This window comes from Canis lupus, chromosome 18, assembly GCF_048164855.1.
Source record: "Canis lupus baileyi chromosome 18, mCanLup2.hap1, whole genome shotgun sequence".
NCBI lineage: Eukaryota > Metazoa > Chordata > Mammalia > Carnivora > Canidae > Canis > Canis lupus.
The window spans coordinates 5,479,854-5,505,262 of NC_132855.1; the positions used below are offsets into that span (position 1 = coordinate 5,479,854).

Sequence of the window (25,409 nt, forward strand, 5' to 3'; positions counted from 1 at the left end):
TCATCCCATCCCATTCCATCCTACTCCATCTCATTTTATTCTCTTCCCATTCAAAAATGAAAACTATTACCTACTAAATCAGTTTTGTAATTCTATAATAGGTCAGTGCTCACAGTTTGAGAAACACTAGCTGGAGGAGACATACACTTCAAAACAGACTGACAAAAACAGCATCCTTAAAGGAAGAAAGTTCAAGAAGGGGATTTATACACTACTATTTACTGTCCCTCAAAGTAGCTATGTAGCCACCTTTGTTATTAGAACCCACAATTTTTAACATCCTCTGTTCCTAGAAGAAAGAAAAAATTAGTAAATTGTAGGTACCAGGCTGTTTGGTACCAGGCGGGAATTTTTTCAGATATCTCCAGTTCAATGAGAAGATACTCTGCGTTTTCCAATGGACCAAATAGATATTTGGGAGTATCAAATATCTACTGTTTTAGCTTATGTGCAATTATCCAAGTCTCAGTTGGATAATTGGGAGGAAATTGGGAGGCTTTGGAAGGTTCGGAACAACACTACTGGGTTTGCACTTACTTTTAAGAATGGCTCTGGCGTGTTGACTGGCTGGAGGAACCAGCAGCAGGACACGCCCAAGCTGTGTGCTCACCATCATCTCATACGTGTGTGGTTATCTCTAGGTGGGTCATGGCCTTACCAGGGGCGTATTTGTATGGGGCTTAGAAGAAAGAAAATGAGGAGAAGCACTGAACTCCAAGGTTAAGCCCTATGACTGGGAAAAGGAAGAGTTCAAAGAGAATCTCAACCATTCAAGGGGAGAACTCTGAAGGGAGATCAACACTATTCTAGTCTCTGTAAATTATCATTCTTTAGCACAAACAGAAGGATGTGTGTGTGTGTGTGTGTGTGTGTGTGTGTGTGTACTTTTACCCGAGCAGCGGATAGTTAACTTTTGAAATACTGGGCTAAGAAATTCATACTTTGTGAATGCTCAGCTAATACTTGAAAGAATATAACTAGCAATATTATAGCTTAATCTCCAGGAGCACAAGAAAGTTTGCTAGTCACCGTATGGGATGCTAGAATATTTTTTTTCATTAGTGAAATGAGTGGTGATCAAGTAATGTGGATTAGCTGAAAATATTGTACACGCACCACTGCCCTCGTGTGAGCAATAGGGAGTTTGACTCCAGAGAGAGCCCTACTGTCCACTCCCTTGATAGGGGTCTTCTTGGACCAGGGCCTTACCCAGGCTTTGCTTCAATCTCCACAGAGGATCCTGTGGCCTGACTTCTGACAAGTTCAGATGAATTCTTCACCAGAGCACTGACCTGCTTGAGTGACCCTTTTATTTCTGATGTTGCTTAGGACTCCATTGTCCTTATTGTCTCAGGGTATATTTAGCTGTTTTGGGGGCCTGCGTGTGATGAGTATTTGAACATGTGGCTTCTTTGTTTTGAAATGTGCTTTCCGTAAAACATATCACTTGATATGAAATTGTGGGAAAGAAGAATTATAATTCTCACTTGTTTTTGGTTGCTGGAAGTGATTAACCTAAAACTCACGAGCAACCAAATTAGCTTGTCAGTTTCCTAGATACACTCATTTGATCTAAGAAGCTTCTTTGAGGGTCAGAGAAAAACACTGGTTTTTGAACACAGCCTGGTAAGTTTAATTGGATTTGTCTCCAGCTCAGCCCTCATAGTTCTATGGATATGGGGCCGTGACAAAGGATGAATCCAAAGGCCACCTCACTATGGCCCTAATAAAAAATGTGGAGTGGAAGGCAGCCCTGCTTTGAGGCACAGTCATAAAGTGGGTAGCAGTATGATTTTTCTTCAAAACACAAGATGTAATATTACATTTCTTTCCTTTCTCTAAAGAAATTTAATATGCTCCAGTCCCCCATTTAGCCTGACTGGTGGAAAGGCCAAACTCTGCCATGATGGGATGCTTCTTGGCATCATGTGAATGACCAAAGGGTATTGGTCCCCAAATAAAGAAATACTATTCCTCAAGAATAGGGATTTTCCTGAGGCTCTGTGCTTATTGCCAAGGCTAGGAGAGCAGTACCCAGGGTCCAGCCTCCTTAGAAACATTTCCTTCTGAGGTCTTGTCGCATTTTGGGTCACTGCATGGGATCAGGGTAGAGGCTTCCAGTGCTTGTGGAACCCACGCACCTCTGCTATCTCCCCAGTCTTGAAGGACACTCCCCAAGTCACCTTCTGGTCTAGCTCCTTCCATTCCTTTTATTTCTGGGAGGATCCCATGTCCATAAAGTAAGAGTAACTTACTCTTCAAGGCCTTTAGAAACACAGTGTGAAATCTCCTTCTTGGAAGAGTGGTTGGGAAATAATATGCCAGTATAGGGTTTTTCCTACAAACACAGATCCTGCAATGTAACCCTGTTGTGCTGGCAGCCACATCCAATAATGTGGAGAAATGGGTGAGGGGAATAACTGCAGATTTGTCACTTAAAGCAACCCAGCAAGCAGGATATAGCCTCATGAGATATGAAACAGCAGAAAAAAAGTGGAAATAAAAGTGGAAGAAAGCAACTTTTTACTTTTTTTTTTGGGGGGGGGGCATATGTATGTCTTTCCAGTGCAAGGAAATGGATTATTACTTGCTGATAATACATGCATCATAACTATGACAATCATTATTTAAAAGTATTGCTGAATTCAAGATGAATAACATTTTAATAATAATCTACATTTGCTTAGCATTGTATATTTTCATACATGTGATCTCATTTGTTGTTGACCACATTTTGGGAAGGAGACATGGCAGGTAGGGGTTCCCCCTTTTGCACCTAAGAAAAGTCAAATGGTTTTCTTGGTACTTGAGCTCCAAAGTCAGTCAACTGGTAGACAGTTGAGTGGGACTAGAACACAAGTAGGTTGCTCTTCTACTTAAGCGCTCTGCCCTAAGCTATAAGATGGGAGTAAAAATATGGTTTATGGATGGTTTATCATGGCTGAGTAATATTCCATTGTATATGTGCATATATTACATCATCTCTATCCATTCAACTATAGATGGACACAGGTTGCTTCCATATTTTGGCTATCGCAAATAATGCTGCAATAAACATAGAAGTGCATATATGTTTTTGAATTAGTGTTTTCATAGTCTTTGGTTAGATACCCAGTAGTGGAATTACTAGATCACAGGGTAATTCTATTTTTGTTTTTTTGAGGAACTTCCATACTGTTTTCCACACTGGCTGCACCAGTTTGCATTCCTACCAACAGTGCACAAGAGTTCCTTTTTCTTTTTTCTATTTTTAAAAAGATTTTATTTATTTATTCATGAGAGACACAGAGAGAGAGGCAGAGACACAGGCAGAGGGAGAAGCAGGCTCCACTCAGGGAGCCTGATGCAGGACTTGATCTCAAGACCTCAGGATCATGACCTGAGCCAAAGGTGGATGCTCAACCAGGAGCCACCCAGGTGCCCCAAGAGTTCCTTTTTCTCCATATCCTTGCCACCACTTGTTGTTTCTTGTGTTGTTGAATTTTGCCATTCTGATAGGTGTGAGGTGATATCTCATTTCTGGATTTTATTTGCATTTCTCTGATGATGAGTGGTGTTGAGCATCTCTTTATGTTTCGCCATCTGTTTGTCTTCTTTGAAGAAATGTCTGTTCATGTCTGCTGCCCATTTTTAAATTGGGTTATTTGTTTTTTTTTGTGTTGAGCTATATAAGTTCTTTATATATTTTGGAGACTAGCCCTTTATTGTATATATCATTTACAAATATATTCTCCCATTTAGTAGGCTTTTTGTTTTGTTGTTTCCTTTGCTGTTCAGAAGCTTTTTATTTTGATCTAATCCCAGTAGTTTATTTTTGCTTTTGTTTCCCTTGACTCAGGAGACATATCTAGAAAAATACTCCTATGACTGATGTCAGAGATATTATTGCCTGTGCTCTCTTCTAGGATTTTTATGGTTTCAAGTCCCCCATTTAGATCTTTAATCCATTTTGAGTTTATTTTTGTGTCTGGTATAAGACAGTGGTCCAGTTTCATTCTTTTGCATGTGGCTGTCCAGTTTTCCCAATATCATTTGCTGAAGAGACTTTTTCCCATTGCATATTCTTGCCTCCTTTGTCAAAGATTAATTGACCATAGAATTGTAGAGTTTTTTTTCTGCACCCTCAATTCTGCTCTATTGATCTATGTGTCTGTACCGTGTTGTTTTGATTACTTCAGGTTTGTAGTATATCTTAAAATCAAGAATTGTGATACTTCCAGTTTTATTCTTTTTCAAGTTTTATTCAGCTATTTGAAGTCTTTTGTGGTTCCAAACAAATTTTAGGATTATTTGTTCTAGTTCTGTGAAAAATGCTGTTTGTATTTTGATAGGGATTGCATTAAGTCTATAGATTGCTCTGGATACTAGTGAGTGAATCGGTGACTTTGAAGTATAACTTTTGAATTGACCACAAAAGGCTTTCTTCACAATATCCAGTGAGTGACTAAATTCTCTCTTCCTTTGGACCACTTATTTAAACCCAACTGAGCTGAGAAAATGAGTAGATATTGAATGCTTCTGGAATTCTGAAGCTGAGAGCTTTTGGAGGAATGTATGGAAAGTTTAGTTAGGTATGTTTCATTCATAAATGTTTGAAGAGCAGCTACTATGTGCCAAGCATCATCCTAGACTCCAGTGCTGCTGTGTCCAATACAGTAGCCATGAACCACAAGTTGTGGTTTAAATTGAAATTAAATGCAATAAAAAATTTTTGATCCTGGTCTCACTAGCCACATTTCAAAATAGCCACATATGACTAGTGGCTACTATTGGACAGCGCAGATACAGATTCTTAATGGAATAATGTTCCTTTTGAGAGCTTCCCACTTATTATAATGGAAATAGAGCATTTCTATAATCACAGAAAGTTCTCTGGGACAACACTGCTTCATAGTCACAAAATGTAAAGGGATCAGACTTGGCGCCTCTATTTTAAGAATTTATGATCGTTGTAGAACAATCAGCAGAACTTAGAATATGTCACAGTAAATTCTATGACAGAATTACCAGTTAAGTTTAGCAGATATTTATTGTGCAAGTCACTATGCTGAACTCTGTGGACACAGTGGTGGCTAAAAATTGGTTCCTGCCCCATAGTATCTTATAGTTCAATGAAGATAGGAATAAAATACCTCAAGTACTTGAGGACCAGAGCAGCTTTCTCTGCCTGGGAAAGTTATGAGAGGAAAACACAATTATGCCCATTTCTTTTGTCTTCATTTACATGAATAGCACAGAAAATAATAACTGTGTTATGTAATGAGCAATTATTATAATTTTGCATTGACATTCTCAAAGTACTGAGCTCCCTTTGCTCTGTTTTATAAATGAGCCTGGACCATAGGATGAGAACCATGACAGCTCCCAAATTTGCTTGGCAATATTATTCATAACGCAGGCAGTCAGACCTCATGCCAATGATACTTCTTGCCCTTGCCTGCTTAAAGCAGAGAGAGGCTCCCTCCTGTCCTCTTCCCACCACCATGGGTCAGGTGCAATAGATATTTGTATTTAATAATAGTCTCACAGTTCTAGGTGACCAGCAGTGATCTTTTATTGAGACTTCTGGCAGCAGCTGTTTTGTGTCTCTTCTCCCTTTATTATGTCTCATTTAAATTGCATAAATAATGAAATAGTTATGTCATTTATAGTAAGATAACTCCTCGTCTAATTTGTGGGCAGTGGCTGAATATTAATTGTATTTTCCAAGACTCATATGAAAGAGGCATCTATTCATTGGCTGAATTCTGGAGGGGAGTAAAGGGGAGCTCCTCATTGCCATCTAGGATTAGCGCCAAGGATTTAACCCTCGGGTTCTGTTCTCACTGGTATTAATGTTACTTTATAGAGAGGAAGTTGCCAAGGAGTGGAAGCACATTGCTGTGAAGACAGAAGTCCAGTTCAAGCTGGTTTATTCCCTTATTTCAGTGACCTTGGGTAGTTACTTCTTTTTATCTGTGCCTGTGCTGCTGCCTCTACGATTGATACTAATACAGCTTTTGTTGCACTTGCTGTTTGTTTTTAAATCTTTGCAATCTTAATTGCTAAAGAGAGACCTGTCAGCCTGAACTCACAGAAAATCTGGATTTCTTTCTTGCTTCACTAGTCACTCATTAAGCAACCCTAGGTAAGTCATTTATCCTTGGTGTTTTATTCTTTCCATATATAAAATGGGGTTATGAGTACATTTCTCTTGCTATTTCATGGGAATACAGGAGGAGAGAGATGTCAAAGAGTTTGGAAGATTAGAGTTTTATGGAGATTGAGATTGTCATGGACATGTTTGCCAGCTTGCCAGTCACATCCCTATTGCTAATTAGCTTCTCCTTCCTTCCACAATTCCTTGAATGGGCAACCTTTCAAACCAAACTATGACTGACTAGACCAGAGTGGACATCAAATGTAGGAGGAGCCAATCTAGTCTCTAGTCTGAGCCAATCAGACTAGCGTCTGTTAATATAGACTTGAGTCTGTTAATATATAGACCCAGAAATGGAAGTCAGATGATAATGGATCCTTGTAGGAAAAGTCAGGTAGATTTTGGGCATTTTGACTCAGTTCATATTGATGCGCACAAGAAGAGATATGGTCTAAGAAGACAGGCAAAAGAATGGCTTGGATGTGTTAAGAAAAGCAGGTAAGTGACCAGAGGCACTAGAGAGAATGAAATAGGGTAATGGAAGGAGAGGCTGTCAGAAACTTTTTAATTTCCATGAGGTCTGGCTTGTTTTAGGCATTTTCACACTTTTATTTGCACCACAGTCTAATGAGATAGGAAGCAATATGGTTGCCAGCTGAAGAGAGCTTAGTTACAAGGCTCCTCCATGACCACAGCTGGTTCTGAGGTTGGTTGAGGATTTGATTGTAGGTTCCTGCTTCTATGGTCAAAGTTTTTTTCTGTTATAGGATGGCTTATTATTTTCATTCATTATTGTTTAAGGTTAAAATAAGAAGATCTAAAGAAATTGTTCTAGTCCAGTGTAAATACTGATATATTAAAGGCTGATATATTATTTGTAAATGGCTTGGACAATATTTGACACATATCTTGGTTATGTGTCCTAATGCCAAAACCTCACTGTTAAATTTATTTCCTCCTCAGGAATATAGATGACACTACTACTTTTTTCCTATTCATCTCACCAATATCATTACTCATTTCTGTTAGAAGCAGAGTGTGAGAGTTTGCAAGATGACATATATTTTAATTGGTATGTATTCATGGTTTTGATAGATATTTTCTGACTTTGGTCATCTCCTCAGTGAGCCTGCATCTTCAAAAAATATTAGAACATATTTAGTGATAATCACAAAAGCAAATATCAACATTTAAGTTCTAAGATAGTATAAAAAATGTATTGTTTCATCAAGTCAATCAATGGTTTCCAAATTTTCTTAGTGATGGAATTATTTAACCAAACAAAATATCATGCAGAAAACTAGTATGAAAAATTACAGTGGAGCTTGTCAGTCTGAAGGAAGTGGTGGATGTTATTCCTCTCATCTCTATCCTTATCCTCTGTCATCTTAGAGAACCTACTCAACACTTCTGTATTCTATAGAGCACAGTTTCAAAGCCATCATATTAAACCATGAAATTTATTGTCAATTTTTATTTTACAAAAAGCTATTTTCTCAGCAGAAAAATGGCAAAACGTTAATTTCGTCTTAGAATTGCTTTCATTGATGCTTTTACTGAGCTTCCTTGAAGACAAAAGCCTTCATCTCACCCATCTTTGTCTTATTTTTCTATTCCCTTACATCAAATAGTTGCTCCATAAATGCCTATTGAAGGAACAAAGTGAACTATTATGTGAGCACAACCTTGGACTAGAGAACATATTATTTGCATGACTTTTAACCACTTAGTGTTCTTTTTTTTTTCCTCTTAGTAACACATAATGCTATTGTAATACTGCCAAATGGTGCTCTGCTTTTGGGATTTCTCCCAAGAATGGGATGAATTTCTCCATAAAGAAGAGCTTTGGAACTAATGTCATGGGTGTTAAACTCACTGGGTAACCTTGAGTAAGTTATTGAACTCCAATGAGCTTCTGTTTTCTGATCTCGAAGACAGAGCAGTCGTATCCTCTTGACTTAGATAAGTAGCACAAAAGCCGTATGGCTATTGTAGGAGTACTGTGTGTGAAATGCTTAGCACATTGCTTGGCATATATTATATGTTCAATATATGGAAGTTATTTTTATTTTGAGGGAAATATAAGAAACAATGAAGCAAAGAACAAAAGTCACTGTAAAAATGTAAAGTCAACCTCAAGGCAAATTACACCTATCAATGTGAGTGTTGTGCTGTGCATTTCACAGTGCTTGCTTGTATTATAGGATTGACAGAAATTTCTGTTCAGAGTTGGCAGGTAACTAAATCTTACCTTTTCCAAGAGGTTATGCAATGTGATAAAGGATTTAAGAAATATCTTCTCAAAAAGGACTTTGACTAATGCCTGGAATAGTTATTATCTCATTAATAGTTGCATCATATTAATAAAAATGAAGAAGAGTAGGCTTCACTCCTAAACGGGTTTGGCATTCATAGAGTGGCTCAGGCTGGCAGCTGTTGTCTTTCTCTCTCTTTTTTTTATTGCTTTTCTCCTGTTGCAAACACCCTATGATTTATGCTAGTTTTCTTATATTTTTCAGTTGTTTTGTTAAAGAGCTAGTTGGGTGAATAGTAAATGATTCAAAATTCTGTAGCATCAAATCCACCATTCCACTTGATTTTATTTGCTTTCCTCATGTCTCGGTCTCCCCACTCCTCTCTCATCACACACACACACACACACACATACACAAAATCCTTCTTCCTTACTCGTAGCTTTCTAGCTCTGTGGAATTTTGTGTGACTCATCACATAGTGGAATTGATGAAGTCAACAGCTGTTGGAAAGTCAACTTTTTCCTTAGTAACTGTATCAACATGTGTTTGCTATTATTCAATTAAGAAAAATACATATATCAAATATCCTGGTAGTTTTTGCTAAAATTTTCGTTGGCGAAACTCATATTTTGACATATCAAAATGGTTAAATGGGTATAGTAGAGAAAGTTTTGATGGAGGAACAAAATCATGGGGAAATAAAGTGGAAGAAGAAGAACAAATGGCTACATTGTTGGGAACTCTGTAATTTATATCAGAATGTGTTCAGTGACTTTCTTTATGACACTATTAATGGTAAAGCAGAAACTTGGCACCTCATGCCTTCCTAGTGTCAAGGATGGTCTGACTACCTATCTATTCATTTATGCATCTAACAAATAATTGGGTGTCTATTATGGTGAAATATCTGCTTCTTGGAGTTTACATCCTAAGGGGGATAAAGAATAAAATATTGTAAATGGAAAAATAAAATGATTGCTCAATGTGATGCGGGCTGTGAGGGAAATAGGCAAGAAGTTAAGATATGGGTTAATTAGGGAGAACTTGCTTCAAGTAGGGAAGACATGGAAGACCACTCTCTTAGAGGTCAATGAGATTGAGACCCAAAGGATAAGAAGGAGGCAGCAAAGTAGAAAGGCAGATGTAAGAGCATTTGGTCAGAGGGAACAGCTGTGCGAAATCCTGTGACCCGATAGGGCTTAATGCGTTCTCAGAACTGAAGGATCAGTGTGTCTAGAGCACAGATAGTGAGGAGGTCTGAGATAAGGTGAGAGAGAGATGTAGGGGCTGGATCATATAAGACTTTGTAGGCCTTGGGGCAGCCCAGGTGGCTCAGCAGTTTAGCGCCGCCTTCAGCCCAGGGCCTGATCCTGGAGACTCGGGATCGAGTCCCATGTCGGGCTCCCTGCATGGAGCCTGCTTCTCCCTCTGCCTGTGTCTCTGCCTCTCTCTCTCTCTCTCTGTGTCTCTCATGAATAAATAAATAAAAAATCTTAAAAAAAAGACTTTATAGGCCTTGATAAAGGGATTCAATTTTAAACAATATGAGAAGTCATTGGAGGGTTTTAAGCTGTGTATGCATGTGTGTGTATGTGTGTGACTGTGTTGCCATATAGCAAAATGGCCAAATGAGTTAAATGGAGTACAAGAGTGGAAACAGAAAGACTGATTAGGGTAGACCAGGACTTAAATGATGGTTGCTCACACTGAGGTAGTGACAATGGAGAGGTGGCAAGAGTTCCAAAAAAAGATACATAGTCAAGATGGAACTGACAAAATTCTATGACCTGATGATGCAAGAGAAACTGCTAAATGGCATGGAGATCATTTCATGGAAGTGAAAAACCACATGACCAATAAATATATGAAGAAATGCTCGACCTCATTTGTAATCAGAGAGTTATAAATCAAAACGAAAATAAGATACCATTTTATGCCCATTTAATTAGCAAAATTTAAGAAGTGTGCCAATTCCAAATGCTGGTTGAAATGTGAATTGCTATCTGATAATAATGATTGAAAAGTCATTTGTCATTATCTAGAAAAACTGGGGATATGTTATACGTCAGGATTGAGTGATTCAGTCTTAATGACAACTCCTAGAGGAACTTATGTCCATAAGACTCCTCAGGACATTTGTCCAAGTATGTTTATAGTGGCACCATTGGCATCCCAAGAGTCCATCAATAGTCAAATGGGTAAATAGTGGAATGTTCACATACTGAGATAATATATAGCAGTGAAAATGAATGAACTAGGATGATATTCAATAATATAGATGATTCTTTTTTTAAAAAAAGATTTTATTTATTTATTCATGAAAGACACACAGGTTGGGGGCGGGGGAGGCCGAGACACAGGCAGAGGGAGAAGCAGGCTCCATGCAGGGAGCCCGATGTGGGACTTGATCCGGGGTCTCCAGAATCATTCCTGGGCCGAAGGTAGGCGCTAAACTGCTGAGCCACCCAGCAGCCACCCAGCCTATATTGGGATCCCAATATAGATGATTCTTAAAATAAAGTTAAATTTAAAAAATCAAGTACCAGAATATTCCATCCCACATTATTTTTTTTTAAGAAAAAAAACATAAAAATAGCTAAAACTAATTTTCTGCTTGGGAGATTGTTTATATATAAAACTTTTTTTTTTTTTTTAAGGCAAGGAAATGATAAATACAAAGTTTAGGAGAATGACTTTTTGTCATTTCTCCATTTTAGCAGAAGGCAAAGAAAAGAAGGTTGAGAGCAAATAGAAGTAGATTTGTCCCACTGTGGGAAGAGGAGAGAATTTGCACTGATAGCTCCAGTAAGTTGGATGAGTAACATCTAGAGAAACTCATTATTGCTCAAGCAACTGGCAAATCTGAGGATGCATATGAAAGTCAAGTAAACGAAAGGATTCCTAGAGAAAAAAATGGAAGTGTTTTTAACCTTAATGGTAAAATGTTTTTGTCAGTTACTTATATCCAATTGGATTCCAACATGTTATTGAATTTTCCGAATAAATAAAAGTTTTATGGTTCATTTAAAAAAATTTATGTTTCTTTCCATCATTGAAATCTCTGTCCTGGAGTCTGTACATTAACTTGTCACTAGTCATTTTATGGTCTTGAATGTTACTAAACTATAATGTGATTAAATATACACTATTGCAAAACATTTTTTATGTTATAAAAACTTATATTGAAGTCTTGTAATCAAAGACTTTGGTAAATCTGTGAGAGTAATTTTAATTTTATATTTTAGATGTAAAATGTCTTAGTTTACATTTTAATTGTCATTCATATTGTTGACCATTATTTGTTCTTGATAGAGGTACAACTTGCTTTTCTGGGGTTTTGCATTACCATTAATTCTATGGTTTGGTGCCATAGTTCAGGCTCCAGACTCTGGATCCGAACTCTATGTCACTTGACTTTGTGACCTTGGGCAAGTTACTTGACTCCTCTGTGTTTAAATTTCCTAATCTGTAGAATTGAGATACTAGTGATAATACATACCTCATAGAATTATTGGGGAGATTAAGTGAACTGATATATTTAAAGTGTGTAGAGCAGTGTTTGGCATGCAGAGATTATTTTAAGGTTTAATTATTATTACTTAACTATTGCTGAAGTTTACTCCAACTCTGCTCATATTACTTGCTTATTATGTATTTAAGGATGTATCAAATGATTCTGCAAGTCAGTAGGAATAGGACACTTCATGAAGAAGAGGAAAGGTTAGGGCTTAGAAGCCATGCAGTGTAGATAGGGGAGAAGAAGGAGCAGGGCTTTAGTTGTTAGACACACCTGGATTAAACAAGATTCTTACTAGTTATGTAAATTGGCAACTCACTAAAATGAAATCTTTTGCAAAATGAAGACAATACATTTTGAAATCTTGTATAAATGACATAATGTCTGTAAAGCACTGGGAAATGATGCAATTTTTTGAAACCTCCTCTCCATTTTTTAAAGCAGAAAAAAAATAGTGGATCTTACATATAATTTTTAACTTTACTTTTTAAATTAACACTACATTACAAGCATATTTCCATGTCATTAACTATTTGATTACATAAGAATATTTAAAAGTTAACAGTTGTTTATTTAACCAGTTCCTATTTCTGAATATTTATGTTGTTTCCAATATTCTCTAATATTGGCGATCAAATAATGAATGTTTATGGTGATGAACCTTGGTATATCTGTTATTTGTTTTTAAAATTTTATTTATTTGAGAAAGTGAAATAAAATAAATAAATAAAATTAAAATATAAAATTTATTTATTTATTTGAGAGAGAGGGAGAAGGAGATAGAGCGCACAAGTGGGAGTAGGGTGGGGAAGGAGGGGCAGAGGGAGAGGGAGAAGCAGACTTCTTGTTGAGCAGGGAGCCTGCTGCAGGGCTTGACCCCAGGACCCTGGGATCATGACCTGAGCCAAAGGCAGACGCTTAACCAACTGAGCCACCCAGGTGCCTCCCCCGTATTTGTATTTAATAAGTGAAATTGTAGGATCAATCAAATATACATTTAATTGTTCTCCAAAAGGCTTGTATCAGTTACATTCAACCACGCAATGGATGACTGTGCTTGCTTCCCTGCACCCTCACCAACTTGGATATTATTTTTTTTTAATCACATCAAACTCCAACAAAAATAGTATCTCATTGCTTTGATTTGTATTATATCATTATTAATGAGTGTGTTTTCATATGATTGTTGAGCACTTCTTTTTGTGAATTATCTTTTCATTTCTTTGCCTATTTTTCTACCGCTAGGTTCCTCTTTTTCTTGATTTATGAGGGTTCTCTATATTTCAGTGAACTATAATGCTTTACTATAATTATATATATGTATATATAATTTGTGTTATATTACAGTATCTTTCTCTGCTCTCCTCTTTCCTCTCAGTTTTATAAATATGGATTTTAATTTATAACTAGAATATCAGTACCTAGATCAGAGATGGTATGAGTCAACTATTCAGATGGAGTTCTACTCTTAAGTTAGTGTGTATTATTATTTAAATAACACCTACTGAAAGTGTGATGTATGAAGCTGCTTATTCCCAATATGGAATAAAAGTTGTCTGAAGCCATGTAGTTATTTGTATGTTCAGAAATGGAACTGTTTCATGTGTGTGGCTGAACCAAAATATATATAAGTGAAGTCTTGATTTTGTTAATATCTATTCATTTAGAAATTCAAACAATAAAATCAAAAGAAAGATAATCCTTCTTTAAAGTCACTTCATGAGTTTTGTTTGAATTGGGTGTGTAACTTTGGCCAGGATTTCATATGCTGCCATAGTTAAGACGTGTTTCTACTCCATGTACTGGAAATGGCTTTATTGGGCAAATACAAATGTCAGGCTGGGTTACTAAATATGTTATCTCAGTGCTTTCTTGAGAGCCCAATAGAGAGAGAGAGAGAGAGAGAGAGAGAGACTCTGTAAACTTCATGAAAGAAATTTCAGAGAGATATTAGAAGAGGATCCCCTTTACAAAATTTCGTTTGGAAGCTGTGATAGTCTTTTGTGTCCACTTAATTAGGCTACGAGGTGCCCAGATATTTGGTCAAATATTATTTTGGGCATTCTTGTGCGGGTGTTTTTTGATGAATCTCACTTAAATTGGTAGACCAAGTAAAGCAGACTGTGCTCCCGAATGTAGGTGTGCCTAATCCAATCAGTTGAAGAGGCTGAATGAACTGATCCTTCTTTGCATAAGAGAGAATTCCTCCTGTTTGCCTTCAAACTGAGACACTGTTTTTTTTTTTTTTTTTTTTTTTTAGTACCTTTGGACTGGAACTAAAACATCAGCTTTTCCTAGGTCTTGAGCTTGCCAGCTTTCAGGCAGGATTTACACCACTGTCTCTCTTGGGTCTTCATTTTGTTGACTCACCTTGTGTATCTTGAGACTTGTTAGACTCCATAAATCATGTGAACCACTTTTTTTTTCACTTTCTTAAAATAAATCTCTTTATCTATATGCATGTCTTTATACATCTATGTATATTATTTTTTATATATACCACTATGTGAATATGGAGAATCCATTTATTTCTGATTGGTTTTGCTTCTCTGAAGAACTCTAATACAGAAGCTCTGAATGTAAACTTAGCCAAGGCCAAAAATAAATTGTGACTGAAATATGCCTCTTAAAAAAAAATCCCAGTTAAGGCGTGGCAAATTTCAAGGCACTAGCCCCTCAAATGAGAGGGGCATTTGTCATTTACCAAATGAGAATATTAATATCTATCACACAAAGTCGTTGGGGCTCAAATTAGATGACATATTGGGTGATTGAGAAGATGGGTTAAATAGATGATGAGGAGTGCCCTTGTGATGAGCACCGTGTGTTGTATGGAAGTGTTGAATCACTGTATCATACACCTGAAACTAATATTATACTGTATATTAACTAACTGGAATTTAAATAAAAATTTTACAAAAATAAAGCATTTGGTAAACTGCTAAACGAATCATTCTTACTAATTATCTTTTTAAAATTTTATTTAAATTCAGTTTGCCAACACATAGTATAACACCCAGTGCTCATCCTCTCAGGTGCCCTCCTTTAATACCCGTCACCCTAATTATAACTTTTATTGGAAGTAACTCATGCATGATGATGGACTTAGAATAAAGATCCCACCTAAATGACTTTGCAATAATTGACATACCTCCCACACACATACTATAAACATGTACACACACTACGTACATGCTCACCACACATAGACACAGACACTAACACATACATAACCGGTTTGGGAGAAAAACAATAAAGCTGACTGTTGAACTGTTAAACATTTTTATTGTGCAGGCTTGTAACCTTTACAGGACATGCAAGATAAAAAAGTGTAAAATATATCAGTAAGCATATAAAATTTCAGCAATCTTTTGGACCAGCAATTGATTCGCATGAGGGACTAGAACAGACATGTCTTGGGATACACAGTTTACAGATTGAGTCACAAAGCAATTTCCCAAGTGATTTTCCTCATATAAAGATAAAAATATCTTTACACTTAAAAAGTATGCAATATACTATATTTTCAGTTATGTACACTGTTTAAAAGTAAAACTATGTCCATGCCAGTGTCTGTTTTTAAATGCAAACTTAAACATAGGTAACAGGTTGATAATTAAAGTGTCAGAAAACTAGAAGAGATGAAAAATGAAATGAAGCAGAATTCCAATAGGTGTATGAAAATAAAAATAAAAGCGTATAACTGAAGGTTAAAAATAATATCCCCAAGGTCAGACTCTTAATATGAGCAAGAGGAATAAAACGCTTTTAGATGTACCAGGCAGCTTTCTGTATGACTCAGGTTTACAGGTGAAATTCCTCAGCTTGAGTTCAGAAGAATTTGAATTTATTCCAGCAAAATTACCTCAATCTCTTATTACTGCCTCCTCCCCCATCTTCTTTCTGAGCAAAGTGATGCTTGGATTAGGCCCAAAGCTCCTGGCAGGGGGAGGGGCTGTGTGTCACAGCATAACAGACGGTTACAAGTGCTTTACTTTGAAGGGGGTCACATTTGCAACAACTCTGACAGTCTCACACAATGGCCTCCGTTCTCTGAGCCCTTCCCCGGAGGCCCACTGATCAGCTGAAAAGGGAACACAATGTTCAGCCACTAAACCACCCCAGTGATGGATTAGTTTGGAGTCAGGAAAGCGTGATTATTCTTGAAAATAAACGAAGCTGAATAGACATGCTGACCTCATTCAGCTGATGAGAGGCAGGGAAAGTTGGCTTCCACTCCTGCCAGCCCACAGAGGGCTCGGTCTCATTCGTCCACCTTAATTCGTTTCATGGGGTTGATGCAGACCATACTCGATATGGATAAAGATGCTGCGTGGCCAAGTGCAGACATGAACTTCATCCAACTCTGTTTCTGAGAGTCAGAAACAAGCATGGGGAATGGATGTTCTAATTTTGGTCATCATGGAGGCTGCTGACCTAATGAGAGTTGATGAGTTGGACCCTATTTGAAAAGGAAAATGTGAAGAACAGGAAGGCACTTAGGGCTCATTATCTATATAACAAATAATTCAGGCACGGAAAGAATCACAGGTTAAAGTTTCAAGAAGTGTAAGGCATTAGTTAAGTTGGAACATGTGAATGCAGATTACATTTTCGAACTTGATAAAGATCATTAGATCCAACTGGATCATTAAAGTGAACGGCAACAATCTACTAACGCTTTAGACGGTTGGGGGGAAGAGTTTGCTCAAAATCTGCCCACATACCTCTACACTTAATGGCCATGGCCCGGAGTTCTTCCCTTACCATAAAATGATCAGTGTTTTAGAAAAGGCACTTCAGGTTGTTTGTTCTTTTTTTTTTTTTTTTTTTTTCCTCCTCAGTTCTTCATATTTCTCTCAAATTACCTTTCAACATTAGGTCTATATCTCAGCCAATAAGACAGTGGTCCACATGCAAATAAGAATGTAAGGAAAAATTCTTAAATGGGTTTAAATAGATGAAAAATAGAGACAAATGATAGTTATGAAAACTGAGTGATTTCTTTGTTCTGAACCATGAAAATTCATTCATATACTGTTGCTGTACCAGCAACTTGAAACTTGAAATTGGCACCAGGAAAATTAAAAGGAAAAAAAAAAAGAATCAGGTATACTGCTATCCTTAAAATGTCATTTATGTTTCTTTCTGCATGTTGATGCGGATATTGCTGAATATTTTGCCAACAGCCTCAAAGAACGGGTCACAGAAGGTGTGGACGTAGATGGAATAGACACGGCTGATGCACTGAATCTCAATCAGGAAACTCTTAATGCACGGCACAACTGCCCAGATGTGCAGGAAAGAAAGAATGGCAAAGTAAATGCCCCATATGAGTGCCATTGGGATGCCAAAGAGGGCAGACAGCAAGCGGTAAAACCAGTATTTTGTCACAGTGAAGGTGGTGAAGCTGGCCTTCCAGATGCCATCAAAACTGTGTGTTCCTTCTGGTTCTGCAATCACATCTTCAAAATCAATCTGCAAGGAAGAAATGACAGAATGTGAGCTTACAATCGAAGAAAAGAGGAAAAAAGCACTACCAAGTATTCATAAATATATATTATCTATCATGTAGACATTCTGTGTGGGCTGCTCAAAGGTACGCAGCAGCACCGGCATCATTGGAACTTGTTGGAAACAGGTTATCTGGGCCCCACTTGGGCCTTATTGCATCTCTGGGAGTGGAATCCAGGAGGATTTTTAGCACGTTCTCCAGATGTTTCTTGAAAGTTCCTGCCTTGAAGTAAAACCTGGCGACATGGATAAGTATACAAGGTGCTCAGTCAAATGTAAATGACCTGTCCTAAGCTAATTGAACTCCAGTACAACAACACACACAGTGCTGAGGGGTAGTTAGTGTGTAGTTGATTGCCGAACACTCAATTGGTAGAACTTCTCTTGCAAATTAGATAACTATGAGCCGTGAGGACTCAAGAAGTCGTCGTGGGGTTGTGGGACTTCGGTAGAGCTTGGGGTATGATTTGGAGGGGAAGGGAGAAGGGCCCTTGGGAAGCTCCCAGAAACAAGGGAGGGTGACGCAATGAGTGTCACAGGCCGACAGACCTGTGCGGGCACAGCTAGAAAGATGGGCGGAGGCCAGTCTCAATTTTGTTTTACATACAGCGGAGGGTCTACTGAAGATACTGGAGTGGGGGAACGCAGCCACAAGCAAGGCAGTCATTTATCAAGATGAATTCGACAGCAGCGTATGGGCCAGGGAGAAGACCCAAGGCAGAGAGACTGTTCCTGTGTCCCATGTTTAAAATGGTAGGGCCCAAACTGGAATTGTGGCCAGGAAATGAACAATAAAAGAATGAATTTCAGGGATGTTAAGGAAGACTCCTCAGGATCTGGTTACTTCAAGGTTAGAGAGAGGGAAAACCTCAGATGAGCCTGGGGATTCTGATTTGCCAGCTAAGGAAAACCAAGGTGACCTTACCGGCAAGAAGAAAAGTTAGAAGGGAAGCCGGTTAAAAACATGTTAAGGGAGAGCTTCACTTTTGAATTAAACAGAGCAAAGTCTTGAATAAAGACAGATGCAGATATCGGTGGTCCACGCCAGTGAACCCTGTAGCAGGCCCTTTTGGCGGCCACCGGGAAGTAATCAAATGAGTTTGGAATCACCTAGCACTTGACAGTAGCCAAGTGCTTCTACATGCATCCCCTCCCTGTGGTCTGGGGTTTCAAACCGACCTAGAAGGTGAGTTGTTATCCTTTTACAAAAGAAGATACAGAGGTTCAGGGAGGTGAAGGGGACTTGCTAGTGTGAGGCAAACAGCGATGGTGGGACCAGAATGCAGACGTGACACCTTTCCCAGTAGCATTCTCTCCCATGGTACCTGTTACCCAAACCGTGAATTCCTAGGCGCTTTTATCTCTTTGGAAGGATTTATATGAACTCAACTGAAGCATAGGATTAAAGAAATTACTGCTGGAACGGTAGGACAGAGCCAGCTCGACTGCTTGGCAAAGGCAGCTATATGAAGGGATCTAATATAGTTTGAAATCCAAACAAGTTGATGACTGCCAGCACCATTAGCAAACCAGGTAAGCTCGGGATTAGGGAATGAGGACACCGTGGAGCTTCTCAGTTCCAAGATGCCACCTTTGATTCAACACAATAAAACTTCTTTTGGAAAAAGTACATGATGCTTATCAATAGTTAAAGTTTATTTTCTAGAACATTCTGTTTCTTTTTTTTTTTAACATTCTGTTTCTTGATCTGTTGTTCAATGCCTTAATAATGCAATATGTGAAAAATGGTATGTCTGCAATTATGTAAATGAAGTTAAATAGATTTATTGTCATTCCATTTTTTTTTGCCTGTTTAGATCTAGACTCAGACGTAAACATTTACTTGTGTATTTTAAAAGGTTGTGTGAAATATGTGGCAAGTCAGATCAATCCTTTAATGACATTTCTGTGCACTTTACTTAATTGTCTACTACGGCGTTTTGTTCTGACACTATATTTTCCCAAAGCGATTAAGAATAAAAGCCTGTGGTTTTTCTTCATCCAATTGCAAGATCCCCAGTAGTTCTTTTTTCCAAAGATTTGATGAGGTCAAAATTAATTTTGTAAAAAGATTTGGTGAAGCCAAATTTAATAAACTAGAACAGACATCCTTAATATGGAGTCAAAAGATGAGCAGTTGTGGCCCATGAATGCCCTGAAATGGGGACATGTTTGGAGTGTACAATGTACTTATTAAAAAAAGGAAAGATAGTCTACTCTCAAAGGAGAGCAGAGAGCACCTTATTGGAGTAGGGTATTCGCACGTCTTTACAGAGCAGACTTGAAGGCTGCGTGCCTTGAGATTCTTTTCTTAGGGAACAGATAGTTACTAACATTTGTTGACTGGCTATTAGGATCAGACACTGTTCTCCTTTAACTCACATCAACTCTTAACATATTATTCCTAATTTGTAGGGGAAAATGCAAGGTTCAGAAATGTTAATAAATAGTCCAGGTAGGGGGATCCCTGGGTGGCTCAGCGGTTTGGTGCCTGCCTTCGGCCCAGGGCGTGATCCTGGAGACCCGGGATCGAGCCCCACGTTGGGCTCCTGGCATGGAGCCTGCTTCTCCCTCTGCCTGTGTCTCTGCCTCTGTGTGTGTGTCTTTTATGAGTAATAAAAAAAAAATCTAGATAGATAAGAGGTGGATTTGAAGTTTGAATCTGATCTGAAAGATACTCTTTCTTCAATCCTACATCACTTTAGAAAAATATTTTTCCTATTTTCTTCAAGAGAGTTATACTATATCATAGATAAAAAGCACATTAACAAAAAAGAGTTTGCTGAATTTTACTCTGCTGGTAACTGCAAGAATTCTCACACGGTCTCTGAGGACAATATTGTGATGAGGTTATACACATTGTACATACAATTAGTCCTTAGTGAAGATCTATAGACATATGAATGTGGGTGAGATTTCTTGATAATGACTTTTTTTCCCTCAGCATAACTATAAATGCATTTTTTGGGAAATTTTTGGAAATTCTTAACTGCCAGTGAGCATGATTTATCTTCAGATAAATTTAGAGTAGGTCTCCAGGGGCAGACAGCAACATGACAAAATTAACATGTTATGTAAATATATTTAGTTCATTAGTTGCTATTTTAGTCCTGAAAATTAAGGATGGCTAAACATTACTAGAAGTATAGCCAAGCCAACTAGATACAGCTGAGAAAAAGAAAGTAAGGCAGGTTAAGGAAACAGATTGGAATCAGAAATAAAGCTTAGTTTCTCTCTCCTTCCATTTCTGCAACAGTAATAGTAATAGGATATTGAGAGGAGTACATGAGATATTTCATGTAAAGTGCTTAACATGGGTGTAGAGCATTACAATATAGTAAATGCTCAATAAATAGCATTAAAAAATTCTTTGCTGTTGGTGACTAAGCTTTTTAATTGCCCATCATAATAGAAACTATCAACCACAAAGCCCCAATGGCTCAAAAGAACTAATTTCCATCTATAATAATCTTCACCACAGCTCTCTGAGACGTATGCCATTATTTCCATTTTTTTAGATGAGGGTGGTGTGGGAGGTTAAGAAATTGCTCAAGGTCACATAAATGTTAAGTGGCAAGGCTGAAACTTGTTCAATTTCAAGTGCGAGCTCTTTTTTGCTTTGTATACCTGGGATTATAAGCCCCTATAATAATCTTACTTGCTCAGTTCTGACCCAGATAGATATGCTTCCTAAAACATTCGCTTTTTGATTATTAAAGGAGTTACTGTTGAAAGTGTTTCCATTTTAAGTTAGGACATCTAGTAACTAGGATGTTTTGCATTTTTGGTACCGATTGTATTTTCTTGGCCCTGTACGGTATGTTCTTACAATCCTGGGCACCCAGCCAAGAACTCTCATTCTAACTGGCAGTTAAGGAAACTGAGGCACAGAAGGATTAAAATGGGCCAGACATTCTCAAGGTCCCAAGTGAATCAGTGGAAAAGCTGAAATTAGAACTCTAACTTCCTGATTCCCAGGCCTAGGCCTAGCCCTGTGCTCCACACTGTATCTCTAGAACTGACATCTTTCTCACCATATCCTTTTCTATCTACTCCATTCATATCTGTAGGTCTCCTATAAGTCTCTCATTACCTCCTCAGGTGTTGACTTGAAAACTATCTCTGTGTGAAGTTAGAAGACATGTCCTTTTTGCAGCATGAACATGAACATTTCTGTACATCTACTTAGGGTGAAGAAAACAGGAGGGAATATTATAAAAAAAAAAACTTCAGTGCACATTTTGGTATGTATTCATAAAGCACTAGACCCAATAACGTTCTGGTAGATTATCAGTCATTCCAAAAAGAGTCAGTTCAAAATTCCCCATCACCCACAGTGCACTTTGGGTGTAGAGGTGCTTCCAAATTTTCAGAGATATTTAAAGCTAAAAGAATCCTTGAAGAAATGGAGTCCCATTTGAGAAGTCAATGGCCAAAGCTGTCAAATGACTAGATTAGGGATAGCTTCCCACCTAATGGCAGACACTGGATTGGAATTCAGGCTTAGGAACTCTCCTGGTCTCTTCTGCTACTGTGTGCTTCACCTCCCCTGTCAGTCTAGCTGCTCCATTCCCATAGCCAGTGCAAAAGACAGAGAGGCTTGCATCAGGACTTGAACATCATCTTGCTCTCAAGAGGTCCCACAGGTCCACTGTTGAATGAATGATGGTGCCTCTCTCTGATGACTCCCAAGGTGCTCATTGTTCCCATCCATCATTGGTTGATTGATCCCTCATTAAAACTATCACTCTGCATCCTGTTTCTTCAGGGACTTATTCCTCTTACTCCTTACATGAGGGTGGATCTTGCCAGACTGGAACTTCATCTGCTCACTTACATTTGGATCAGAAGAGGAATTAGAGGGATACAGAACATAAAGACTCCTAACTCTGGGAAACGAACTAGGGGTGGTGGAAGGGGAGGAGGGCGGGGGGTGGAGGTGAATGGGTGATGGGTACTGAGGGGGGCACTTGAGGGGATGAGCACTGGGTGTTATTCTGTATGTTGGTAAATTGAACACTGATAAAAAATAAATTTATTAAAAAAAAAAAGAGACAAAAACGAAAACCAAGAGATGCAGGTGCCATTTATTTTCTTAAAATGAGATGCCTCAGATGAGGCTGACCCGCACCTCCAAGAACTGATTTTCTGTTCTGTAATCTATGGAATAAGTTGCCCTTCTGGCAAGAATCATTGTGCAGACCTTAAGATCAGAGGCATAAATGTGTTTCGGTGATATTTCTATGTCTTAATAGATGCTTTATAAGGAACCAACAGTTTATATTACTAGATTTTTATAAATGACATTAAATTCCTTTGTGCAGCATTGACTAATGATGCTATAATTTTGGAAAAAGAAGTCAACAGAAATCTAGCAGCGGACGTCAAGAAGAGCAATCTATCTTGTGTTTCGATAATACTTTGCTAATGTAATAAATCTAAGAAGGTTTCATCTTGTTAAAAGTATGTCACAGCAATATTTAAAATTTCTTTATCTGTACACAGGATTCATAAAATACAGGGTCATTTTTTGTCCTAAAATCTGGGCATTTTATTTCCGAGTAAGGAATTTTCAAGAAGGAAACTTTAAGTACATTTAGGATTTCATAAGCACTGAAGCTTGCATATTGTGTTTCTGTGCAGAGATATCTTTTTAGACTGCTAGCGGAAATTGTGAATGTAGTGGGTATATAGAATACATAATTAACAATACACAAGATGTTTACTGGAGACTTGTATGTTGTCTGCCCAACATCCACAGAATCCTAATTTATTCAAGTAATAGCAATAATCCTTTGATTGCACAGATAAGTTAGGGTACTTTAGACCTGCTGTGGTAGGGTTAGTCTCCTTGGTGAGCGATTGGTTTAAGGGAGACATTGTGACCCAGTTCTGGATAAATGAAAGTCTGCTGGGCGAGACTTCCAGGAAACCTTGATCTTCCTTGTGAAAAGAGACAGAGGTGCTTGATGTGGCCCTTTGCCCTTTTATCCTGTTTAAAATATGATGCGTTGCCTTGATGTAGGGAAGTCATCTTGTGACCATGAGGTGACATATATGTTTTAAAGATCAAGGGTATAAAAGATGCTGCTTTTGCCATTATCAACCTATAAAAACAATGGCAGTAGCTGTCCATCTCTAGACTTCTTATGTAACACATATATACACTTATTTTTAAGCCACAGCTATTCAGATTTTCAGTTACCTATAGCAGAAAGCATTCCTAAGTGATATAGTTACTAAAAGCTTTTTCTGTCGGTTGACATAGTAGAGTCAAATGTGTATCTCCACATTTAGAGATCTGAGTTCGATTTCTTTTTTTTAAAGATTTTATTTATTTATGAGAGACACAGAGAGAGGGAGGCAGAGACATAGGCAGAGGAAGAAGCAGGCTCCCTGCAGGGAGCCGGATGTGGGACTCGATCCCGGGACTCCAGGATCACGCCCTGGGCCAAAGGCAGGCACTCGACCACTGAGCCACCCAGACGTCCCAGGGAGTTCAATTTCTACCTCAGTGTATCTTTCTAGCACTACTAGACTCTATTCCCAGAATATGTTCCTAACCTGTATCAGAAAATGTTTGCTTTACACTAACTTTTAGATTTAGTAAAGCATAAATAGGATGATAAGTTAACCATGAAAGAGACAAATTAACATGCTATTTTGTGATAAATATCATCGAAGATGGCTCTCAATGATTCCTTCTCTCCTACTCTCTGGTATTCATGCCCCATGTAATACCCTCCCCTTGAGTGTGGGCTGGAGTTAGAGATTTGGTTGTAAATAATAAAACCTGGCAAGAGTGATGGGGTGTCACTTCCAAGATTAGGTTACAAAAGAGTTTGGCATCTGTCTTGCTTCATTTCTGACTCTCTTGATTGCCTGCCCTGCTAGAAGCCAGATGATGCCATGTTGTGAGTTGCCCTATGGAGAGGTCCGTGTGGAAGGAACTGAGGGAAGACTCTGGCCAATAATCAGTGAGAAACTGAGGTCTATAGTCCAACAGCCCAGGAGGAACTGAATCCTGCTATCAGACGTGTCAATGAGCTTGGAAGGAGGTCCTTTCACAGTTGAGCCTTGAAGTGACTCCAGACCTGATGCTAGGGTTGTAGCCTTGAGGGCCTTGAGCCAGAAACACTAAGCTAAGCCACAGTTGGATTCCTGACATGATCCAAGATAATAAATGTTTGTTGTTTTAGGCCACTGAATTTTGGGGTAATTTGTTATGCCACCATGGGTAATTAAAACAATTCTAAAACAAACCACCTTTATTTTGATTATCATTTCTTTTCTTTTTTTTCACTTCTTACGTTCTATTTCATTTCTCTTTTCTATTAATTTCATTCTAATGCTTATAGAAAATGATACACAGTGAATATACATAAATATCCTGGAATTTGGCCTTTGGGGCAAAATTCAGAAATGTATGAAGAGGAAAGAGTATTTTCAACTTTCTTCAATTTACACCAAACAGAATGTTTAAAAAGTTAGGCTATTTACGGTGCTATCATTCATTTACTTAAAGTGGCTTGGATTTATAACCAGATATGAACCAAAGACTAAGAGCCAGCTCCATATAGAAGGCCCATCACCAAATCTGAACTCTTACACTTAATACTTGTGACTGAACTAGCACAGGGGCCCCAATTCCTAGGGGTTCTCAGCAGGGTCCACGTGGCAAAGGAATCCTCGGGGAGGCTGCTTGTTGAAATGCAAATACTCAGATCCCATTTCATTCTCAGATCAGATTCTTTGGGGCAGAGCCTGGGGGATCCGTATTTTTAACAAGATTTCTTCTCTTTTCTCCTACAAAAGACTAACCCAGAGTTCTGTCCACTTCTTTGGATCTAGTAACAGTTCCTTTTTGTCCAGGCTACTCTTTCCCCTCCATGCCTTGAAGCCCTTGTTTGCCTCTTTCTTCTCTCTGGAAGCTCCCCATATGCTGGATGGAATCTGGAAGTTGGTAGATAATGAATGGAAATTC

The 25,409-nt window shown here is 38.2% G+C and overlaps 1 protein-coding gene and 1 long non-coding RNA gene across 9 annotated transcripts in view; one reads left to right on the top strand and one right to left on the bottom strand.

Moving 5' to 3' along the window:
* LOC140608608 (uncharacterized) overlaps positions 1 to 25,409 on the top strand; it is a 347,241-nt gene that overhangs the window by 51,172 nt on the left and 270,660 nt on the right. For all 6 annotated transcript variants that reach the window (XR_012010583.1, XR_012010586.1, XR_012010581.1 and 3 more), the window contains one exon: positions 5,849 to 6,127. This is a non-coding gene — a long non-coding RNA (uncharacterized lncRNA). The remainder of the gene's footprint in view (positions 1 to 5,848; positions 6,128 to 25,409) is intronic.
* The window catches only part of CAV1 (caveolin 1), a 35,721-nt gene continuing 25,488 nt past the window's right edge, over positions 15,177 to 25,409 (bottom strand). For all 3 annotated transcript variants that reach the window (XM_072783344.1, XM_072783343.1, XM_072783345.1), the window contains exon 3: positions 15,177 to 17,389. In XM_072783344.1, the coding sequence (XP_072639445.1) occupies positions 17,048 to 17,389 (342 nt within the window). In that variant the 3' untranslated portion in view covers positions 15,177 to 17,047. The remainder of the gene's footprint in view (positions 17,390 to 25,409) is intronic.